The sequence below is a fragment of the Nelumbo lutea genome, chromosome 3 (genome assembly GCF_056320005.1).
Source record: "Nelumbo lutea isolate HS-2025 chromosome 3, American lotus-T2T, whole genome shotgun sequence".
NCBI lineage: Eukaryota > Viridiplantae > Streptophyta > Magnoliopsida > Proteales > Nelumbonaceae > Nelumbo > Nelumbo lutea.
The window spans coordinates 90,127,988-90,137,559 of NC_142686.1; the positions used below are offsets into that span (position 1 = coordinate 90,127,988).

The 9,572-nt window shown below is 37.0% G+C and overlaps 1 protein-coding gene across 1 annotated transcript; it reads right to left on the reverse strand.

Moving 5' to 3' along the window:
- Window positions 1–314: 314 nt before the first annotated feature.
- LOC148866695 (E3 ubiquitin-protein ligase DA2L-like) lies at window positions 315–9,369 on the reverse strand. Its single transcript, XM_088980060.1, has 8 exons — window positions 8,310–9,369; window positions 8,075–8,126; window positions 7,945–7,990; window positions 7,775–7,856; window positions 7,504–7,663; window positions 7,270–7,372; window positions 2,196–2,262; window positions 315–1,102 (listed from the first exon to the last, which is right to left on the reverse strand). The coding sequence occupies exons 1-8, from the start codon at window positions 8,499–8,501 to the stop codon at window positions 527–529; spliced, it is 1,278 nt and encodes a 425-aa protein (XP_088836186.1). The 5' UTR covers window positions 8,502–9,369; the 3' UTR covers window positions 315–526.
- Between the last annotated feature and the right edge of the window lie 203 nt (window positions 9,370–9,572).

Genomic DNA, 9,572 nt, shown 5'->3' on the forward strand with positions numbered 1-9,572 from the left:
TTAATTTCGAATACATTATAATAAGTGGATTAATACATTAGAAGTTGAGAAATTATAATTAATGGGTTCATTTGTATTTTACATTTTGCATATAAATGTAATCTGTAATTGATTCATGTCCAATATGAGTATTTTACTTCACAGTCAACCCGAAACCTATTGCAGCAAATGTTTCTTCTTGTACATTTATATCTGAATGATGTCTTTGTAAGAATTATCATTTATTTATGCCTTCTTAGTTCTTATCATATCCATGAGCGTCTTAAGTATTATTATTATTATCATAATTGGGCTTTGTGCATGGATCTACTATCTAGTTTCAACTCATCCACCGGAAAGTGGAAACATCACCCTTTTTCTTTTTCTTTTTTTTCTTTTTTCTTTTTCCTTTTCCTCGTTTCTCTACATCTGTATTCAACACAAGAAAGCCCAAAAAAAGCATAAGAATAGCCAAGGAGAAATTATGGATCACCAAACATGACAGAAGAAAAGGAATAAAGAAAGAATATGAAGAGTGCACTTCCAGCTAATTTGACTGCCACCATGGAACTTCTTGTGCTGTTCTTGTTCGAGCCTCTGCTATTGAAACTGCCATTGCCAGCATCATCTGCTCCTCAAAAGTCTCAGGCAGAATAGGGCCCGTGTTGTTAGGATGGAACCGATCACTAATACCATCCTGAATAGGCAAAGCACTTCCACCTGCCTCGGCTGTCGCATCAGAGCTAGCATAGCTTGTCCCCGCTTCAGCTACCCCTGAACCATGATCTATCCCCCATTCTCCATCCTCTCTCAACACTGCACTTCCACTGTCTGCTGAGACATCAATCCAGTTTTGTGTAGGGCAATTTACTACCACTCTATCCTCCCTGGAGGACAGCCTACCAGTGTCTGGAAGCATGGCAACACCTAAATTATTTCTCCTGGAAGGGTGAGATTCTCCATTCATATGTTGTCGTTCAGCAAGTGCAGCAATAGCACAAGCAAGACCACCTGAAGGGGATGAGGATTCAGCTGGTGGAACTACAGCATAACGATCTTCTGTCATAAATGGTTCCATGTGTGCAGAATCACCATGAGCTGGATTTCTCTGAGCATCCTTCTCCTGTTGATTTTTTTTTTTTTAGGTAGCCATAATAGAACTAATCAGGAAAATCAACAAAAAAAGTAGCGTCATAAAATGCCATATTTATATATAGTTTCTGTAGTAAATAACATCAACTTCTGAGAAAAAGATACAATCTGCCAACCTTCGCAGAACTTGTATCAGGTATCCCCTCTGTTCCTAGTCAGTTTACAAAATCTTGCTGAGTAGCTCTATCAGCCAGGACAAGAAAAATAATCCTAAGCAAATTTTTAACAAATATTTTGTTCCAAGTTAGATAACATTGTTTGGAGCAGCTGGGACTGGTGGAGTTCTCTTGAGAACAGATGCAAGCATCTGCTAAGCCTATAGCGGACCCAATAGGTGATAGTGATACAAATTCCATAGAAGCAACCCTCCTCACCAGAACAAATAAATTAAAGCACAGCTTCAGATATCCAACTCGGTTATATGGAAAATGCAATCACATGGAGCTTTAGTTTGGGATGTTGACCTTCAAGACTGGCTCACATTTTGAATGAAATAAAGAGAAGCAACAATTGCTAGATCAGTTCAGCACATTCGATTCCAAGGGAATTAAATTTGGTAAATAGATGGGCTAGCCAAATCTAGGGCTTCAAGTCTTTTTTTACAGTAATAGATCCTTGTTCAAATGGTTCTTTCACTAGGGAAATGCTGCTTGTCCATTTTGTATGCATGTTTATCCTTTTGCCATATCAAGAGTCATGAATCCTGCTCATGAGTCATGACTATTTGGTACTTGAATCCTGTTCCACCAGTACCCCATAGAGTCATGCTTTCTAACACCCAAGCATTGCACAAAAGAATTCATGATTTGTATACATATTGGATTGGTGAAAGGTTTTTATGTTGGCAGCCTACTTGGCATAACCCTCCTATCTAGGCTTGGGACCAGCAGTGCAAGACTACTACCTACAAATGGTGGAACTCTTACACATCTCCTCAGATAAAAAAAGGGAGCAACCAAAAGAAAAAACAAAAGCCTGTGTTTGTAGATGAACATTATTAGATAGTTTAAGCATGAACTATAAGCCAAATCAAATATAATTGACTAGACTGTTCAGGAGATCACCTGAATGGAAAGCCAGATAGCTTCCATGACCATTAAATCCTCAAGATCCATGTCAAATTCATCTTCCCTGCAATTTATTGACATTTTTAATACATGTTTCTTATTTGTAAAAGTATTGTGAATATGAAATTGATCATATGAAACCAGGACACAAATCATACAGTGCCAAAAGAGATGCAGATCGAGAGGCATCAAAATTATGTGCAAATAATCAAAATACATTCTGAAAATCCACATCAGAGAACACTGAGCAACCAAGTCAGATTTTCCAAACCACAAAACCATGCTTGCAGCAGCAATAATCTAATAGACTACATTCACTGATAGTAAATTTAGATCTTGATACCAAAATAAAGATCCCATCATCAAGTAACAAGTATATATAGTTCCTCATATGTTGATTTATTATACAATTCACAATTTGGCTAGTGAATCCCAAGGGTTCTCATTCAAAACTTACCACAGAATAAATTGTTAACAGCCTACCAACTTAATTAAAGAATTAAACTGATGTGAAAACAAATATTTGAGGAATAAAATGTAACCCAATAGCTGGACTCCACATGCAAAAGATGGAAAGGGTTAAAATGCCTCTGGAGACTTGATCTTATGGGACTAATCTCCTTTTTCATTACTCATTGGATGTACCGACTCTTTATATGTGGAGATAGGGATATTGGAAGACAGGCCCATATCTCCCCCTTTACCATTGAAAGTGACTTGGTAGGTTTTCTTAGATGGAGAATGGAAAGTATTCCATGGCAGTTAGCTCACCATCTCAATGATATAAAGGAAACCTTGGCAGAGATGAGCATGCAGATTAATTGCATCCCTAGTAATTTAGACACTATTACTTGGCGCCTTGCAAAATCTGCAATTGACAGGACATTTTTGTATAGCAGTAGCTCTACGCCTAAGTGGCCTTTTATTTAGGTGGAGCTATCTGTCCATAGCTCCTGTGCATCACCTTAAGCACAGAATCTTCTTGATATACAATACAATCAATACAAGTAAACTTTTTTCTCAGAAGAAACAAATAAACAAATGATGACCACAACATTTCTGAAAGGGCATGCATCATGACAACAAGGGAACAGCCGAAAAGAACCACAGTAAAGCAGTGAGGAAAATTTTGTTAAACTCAAGCTTGAACATCAAATGCAACCTTGAGTAAAGAAAAATGCCATTTATATATAGAACTAAAATTGACAAAATTACATGCTTATTATTAAGGGTACACAAAAAAATCAAAATATTTAGCAGCAAATACAATTTAGAAAACCTGGGGTGATGGAGGTTCACAAATTTGAATCCTTGCATATATTTTGAAATACACTTATTTAAGCCCAAATGTTAGGGATGTATACATCAGTGTATAAATGAAGTGTCTATGTTGTACATGCTTCAGATTCTTATATTCCATGAATTCTTCAGGAACATCAATTATAACATTTTCCTTTTTCTCCTTGCTTATATAACACAAACGAAAGCTAATGTACACAATGAATGCCATTTTTTCCTATAAAACATTAAGTGACAAAGATAAACTTTTAGATAAACCCTTTTTGAGAAGGTATCTATAGTAACAAAGATTAACTTTTACACCTTCATAGGAATAAAAGCAGGAAGGCACGTGCTTTTGCATGTGGTATTAATTGTAGGCCAATGTTTTAAAAGCACAAGGCACAAAAAAGGCGCAGGGGTCAATTTGTGCCTGAGGCGCAAGGTGCAAGACGAGGTGTGCACCTTTTTGAATCAAGGCACAAAAATAAAATAAAATAAGCTAAAAAATCAAAAAATGTTAGAAAAAATAAAAAAATTGCCAAAAATTCAAAAAAATATTAAACATAATATTAATAAAAATATAAACTTAAATTTTAAAATAAATGATTTAAAAAACTTATTATCTAAAATTAAAATACATAAACATAGCATGTAAAGCATATTCAAATGATAATTTAAAAATAAAATCAAACATATAAACATTTTCAAGCATGTAAAACCCAGTCCACAATCTCTTTTTTTCTCAATTGCATTACTTCAAGTAGCTAATGTGATGTAAAACATATTACATTCTTGATTCCACAAGCCGCCTTTGTGCCACACCCCTCGAGGCAAGCCCAAACAAGTCCATGTTAGGGTCTTAAATTCTTAGTTCTCACACAAAAAATAATGATTTTATAATTTTAATTGCTTTTTAAAAAGATATTTTAGTAGAATGAATGCATGAACAGTATCAGTAAGTCCAAAAAATTGTAGATTCTTGACTTCTATGAAGTTAGCATTTACTGAATTAAAAACAATCACCTCAATCACCATTTCAAAGAAAAAAAAATCTCTATATGCTGTGTCAAAATCATTGCTTTGATTCCTACAAAGTAGGGTGCAACTTGGGCAGGCCCAACCCAAGCCCAGACTGACCCAGGCTGCAATTTTACATGGGAGGGCTTGGATTTTCGGTCTTCAGGTTGGACCCGGGGCCAAAAGTTCAGGCTTTTTAATTTTTCAGGCTGGGCTCAGGTCTAGCCCTTAGGTAGCCCAAACCCGGCCAAACCTTATCCCAACCCAAGCCCAGCATGGTTACATGTATATATGCATAATAGACACCTTATGCATGCATATATTCATAATTTTTTAACAAACCATACATATATGCATGCATGCATGCATACATACATATGCACATATATGTATATCAATTTCAGGCTTAACCTTGGGCCCTTGCCAGGCTTGGGCTTTACGCCCAATTCTTAGAGTTGGGCCTGAGTTGAGCTAAAACCCGGCCCAGCCTGCCAGCTTGCACCCCTACTACAAAGTAAATTTTTCTCTCACTTCTTACTACTATTCTCTTTGGAGTTCTTATGTAACCACCTTTAGAAACACATCTCTGTTATATAATTTTTTTTGTTTGATAGATAACAGAAATCATTTCATTAAATAATGCCTAACTGCTAACACGGAAAAGAGCAGGCCTGCAAAGTACATTGTAAGGAAAATCAAAGGCTACAAAAACAACCAATAATAAAAACTTTACAAATTACATCCTGGTCCTGGGCAATTCCAACACCTCTTTCCCCACCCCTGCTCTTGCTATTGAGTTTGCCATCATATTTGCACTTCTAGGAACCAAATTGAATAAGGCATTCAATGTTGTCCCAATTGCAACTGCCACCCCCACCAACTACTTAAACTCCCATACTAGATGATCTTGTGTGTGTTTGTGTGTTATTTTATTAATAATATGATCATGTGTTTTCATCAAACAAACAGTTTCCCTCTACTATTGCATCCCTCAACCCCTGCTGCTGCATCAGTTTTTAAACCTTGAATTAAAGCTAACAGTTCTCTGTCATACGATTGCTGTCCAAATAAATAGGATGTTCTAGGAACAGAGAGAGAAAGAGTGATTCCCCATCTGATAAGAAGTTTGAACTTCAAACTTAGGTGGTATAAATAACCTAATACATAACAACCATTTGAATATATCCAATAATTTATAAAAAAAGCAATATCCTTTCTTATGAATAAAATCCCTAAACAAATCACTCATACATTATTGTCCCATTTTTAACTCTTAAATAGGTCCAACTTATACCAATTCTTGCAAATGAGAAATAAATCAATAATAACTAGTTATTCACTGAAAAATTTTAAAAATATCACCAAGGATGGTTGGAAAGTAGAAATATAGGAGTTGCTACTGACTTCATTAAAGTATTGTATTACTAGTTGAGTCCTTGTACCCAACCTGCTCAAGTATTAAACTTGACAAAGAAAACAAGAAAAGATACACAGATGGATGAACTTGAAAGAAGAAGAAATTAGGAATAAAGAAACTATGTAAATCTTTAGAATTTTTATTTAGCTTCAGATGGAAAACCCTCAATAAAATCCCTTTTCTATTTATTAGGGTCTCAAGTAAAAGCATAACAGGAGTAGTTTGCAAAACTCTAAGCAATCTGCTCAGAACACTTGTATGGGGGTTGCATGGTTTATGTTAAGGGTATTCCACAACACAACCTTGTAATTTAGAGGTTTTGGGAGAAACAAAGAAATTCTAAGAGATTGGCTTTAGAGTCATTTTTGTGCTAAATGTACATTTGCATTTAATTGTTCCTTTTCCATTTGTTTCCACAAAACTTCTCATCTACACATTTCTATCAATATTGTTGAGAACATGACAAAGACATGTCAAAGAGGAAATAAAAAAAAAAATACCACGGTTCTGCTGTTGAGGGATACACAAAGAAAAGTGAACATCTTCTTCCTCTTTGAACATTATACATTTTTTAGGGATGTGCAACCCTCAATGATTAAGGTAATTCGCTTTTGACACCATGTCCAAAAAGACAAGCGACATGAAAGCCCGAACTCCAGGAGGAATCTTGCAAGCTCTGATGTAATTTGGGTCAACCATCTCCAACCCCCCTCTTGGCATCCCCCCCCCCCCCCCCAAATAAAGAAAGTAGAAAATACTGAACTGAATAGAACAACTCCATGAAGAAATAGAATTAGACATCCAACTTCCAAATCATCTCAGCACTTCAGTCTGGAAAAATGAGATTTACGATTTCTGGAAGAGGGTAAGCAGGGGACCTCTAAAGATGTAGTTCCAGTCAACCCTGCCGCACTTGCATTGGAAGAATATGTTGATGTCCGATCCATTTGTAAGAAGACTGTAAAGATGAATACAACTCTCAAAGGTTACTAGCACCAGCCCAATCATCTTCTCAAAAATGAATCCTGATCCATTAACAGTTCACACTTCTAGACATCCAACCATACGAAGGTTCTCCATATGTGGCACCCTCTTTCGTACATTCAAAATGGTAGCAGGAAATTATTCCTTTTTCATCAGTAGTAGCAAACAATTATTTGCGGGGAATTCCAAGGCACAATGTTCAAATAAGTTCAGTAACAAAGAGATTTGTTATTAAGTCATTAACACTCGTGAACAAAGAGTTTTGTTTCCCAAATCAATGCCCACAAAGGAAGCAGTGGAAATTTAACTAGCATAATTGAAACAACCATAGATGATGGAAATAGATGTCAAGGGAGTGGGAGCATCATACACCTGTTCTGCCTAGACCGTGAGGATTGCATATTTGAAAGCCCAGCACATGAGATCTGAGAAGGCATGATATTATCACCTTCTACAGGAAGGTGAAATGATGGAACTGTGGAAACAGTGATGAGATGTTTATTACATCCAGGAAGAGAAAAAGAAAATTAAGTAGAGAAGAATCATTGTTTGTTTTTAAAGGAAATGAATCATCAATGATAAGGTGGAGTTCCATTCCTATCAGACCTGCTACCGAGATATCTGGTGGATCCTGATGTTCAAGTTCTCTTGATGTCATAACCCTGCTACAAGAAATCATCTCTTGTCTTTTTTGCATTCTTGCTTCTTCATCCTGAATTTCTTGCTGTCGCATTCTTATTTTTGCTTCTATAACCCGCTGCTCTTCCTGTAACCAAAGATGGAAAGTTAATGCAAGATCCATGGTCTAAATTCAGAATGAAATAGAACTGCAATTCCAAAAAATAAATGGATAAAAGGAGCCGCGGTAAGGTTTTACCACTTGCTCCATTCCCTTTTCCTCTTTTGACCTCACTCCTCGATACTCCACAGCATAGTTGGAGGTTTTGCAGAAGGGACACCTTGGTAATGTTAAGCAAAACATACAAAACACAGTATGAATCCTCATCAATTAATGAAATGATCCAAAATTCCATATACAAAGGATACTGTGTAGGACGAGTAGAATGAGGTGGCTTCATCTGCAAGAAACATTCTGGCGGAGGGCACACCATCAGAAAGCATTGACATATTAGTTAATATTATAAATCACATAGAAGCCTAAGTGCTGAAAAAATACCTGTACAAATGCCTTTCATACAACATCTTGAGCGGTTGAGACTAGGGTAATACTAAAAGAAGAAAATGTATTCAAAATTTTATTATTAGTGTCGCTGCACTATAACCAGAACCCAAACAACTTTCCTAATAAAAGAAAATTCACATCTAAGTTATGCACACCATTCTACTGTTTTCATTCAAAGAATTAAAGTGACAAACAGGAATAAAATGAAATGACAGCTGAAATTACTAACCAAAAAGCAGATTGGACATTCTTCTAGATCGAAGGAGTATTCTTCGTCCCCAAGATAACATGGAGCAAGCTTAGAGTCAAGAATGAGCTTCCTCAGCCTCTTGTGATCCACGTCCTTGTGCTGATACAACCCCTGAGGCCTCGTGTACTTCTCGTCCACCACCTGCCGCCTCCTCCCCAACTTATTCCCCATCAAATAAAAAATAATGAATAACCAAAAACAATAAATCCCTCAAATCTTCCTTTCGTTACTCTTACTCTGAATTTCAACACCAAATAAAGACCACTATCACTTGAAATCCTAATTTCTTTACTCAATCACTCAGCGCACTCCATTGAAACAGGAAACACAATTGAAACAGCTCAAACCAAATCCAAATAAAGCATATACGCGAACAAAATATCCATCACCATAAACCCTAGTTCTTAGTTATTACACCCCGATAAAACACACCATCAAAAATTCCACTTGCACCAAAAAAGGATTACAAACCACTACATCGAAACCTGAGCATAACCAAAACCAATACTGAATCAACTCAAATCACACAGCTCCAATTCCCCCCTTTCCCTCCCAAAAAACTCGCACTAGAACAACAAAAGAAACAATCAAACCAACCCACCCAATAAAAACTACCTTATGAGCTTCAAACCAGTCACGAAACACGAATCAAACACTAGCACCAACCAAAGAACGAAAGATCATAAAACCCCCCGGAGCCCCACCAGAGGATCTTGACCTGTAATCAGGAACCAAGCCTAGCCTCCTCCGCTGAGAGAATCGAAGAGGCGGTGATTCCAATGAAGGCAACCAGAGGAGAATTCAGAAATGATTGGTGATGGAGGTGATTTCCAACATCAAGTACAGAAGCAAGATCAGAACTTTCTCATACGATATGGTCTCCTCTTCCAGACTTTTCCCCTTCTTCTTTCATCTTTTTTTACGATTTTCTTTTGTTTCTTTCGGTCGCTGCACTCTCGCCGCGACAGAGAGAGAGAGACTTCTGAAAAAGGAGAGAGAGAGAGAGAGAGAGAGAGAGAGGACTCCTGAGAAACAATTTAATTACCATAATAGCCTATTACTTTATCCTGTAGACTTCGTGACGTGTGTACACTTAAACTACCCACGTGGAAAGACGAGACGTTGGGGTTGTAAACCGACCAAGGTTCCTGATGGGACACGGTACAATACAATAGAATAATAGGGTAAAATGGATGTTTGGCAATTGGTTGCGAGCTGGTTGGTGTAGGTTTAAGCTGGAAC

Bases quoted from the DNA above. Each gene is read 5' to 3' on its own strand.
- LOC148866695 (XM_088980060.1), bottom strand. From the start codon at position 8,501: ATGGGGAATAAGTTGGGGAGGAGGCGGCAGGTGGTGGACGAGAAGTAC. The intron at 7,991-8,074 runs GTATTTTTTCAG...GCCCTCCGCCAG, and splicing joins TATGAAAGGCATTTGTACAG to AATGTTTCTTGCAGATGAAG. The intron at 7,857-7,944 runs GTATCCTTTGTA...AACATTACCAAG, and splicing joins CATTCTACTCGTCCTACACA to GTGTCCCTTCTGCAAAACCT.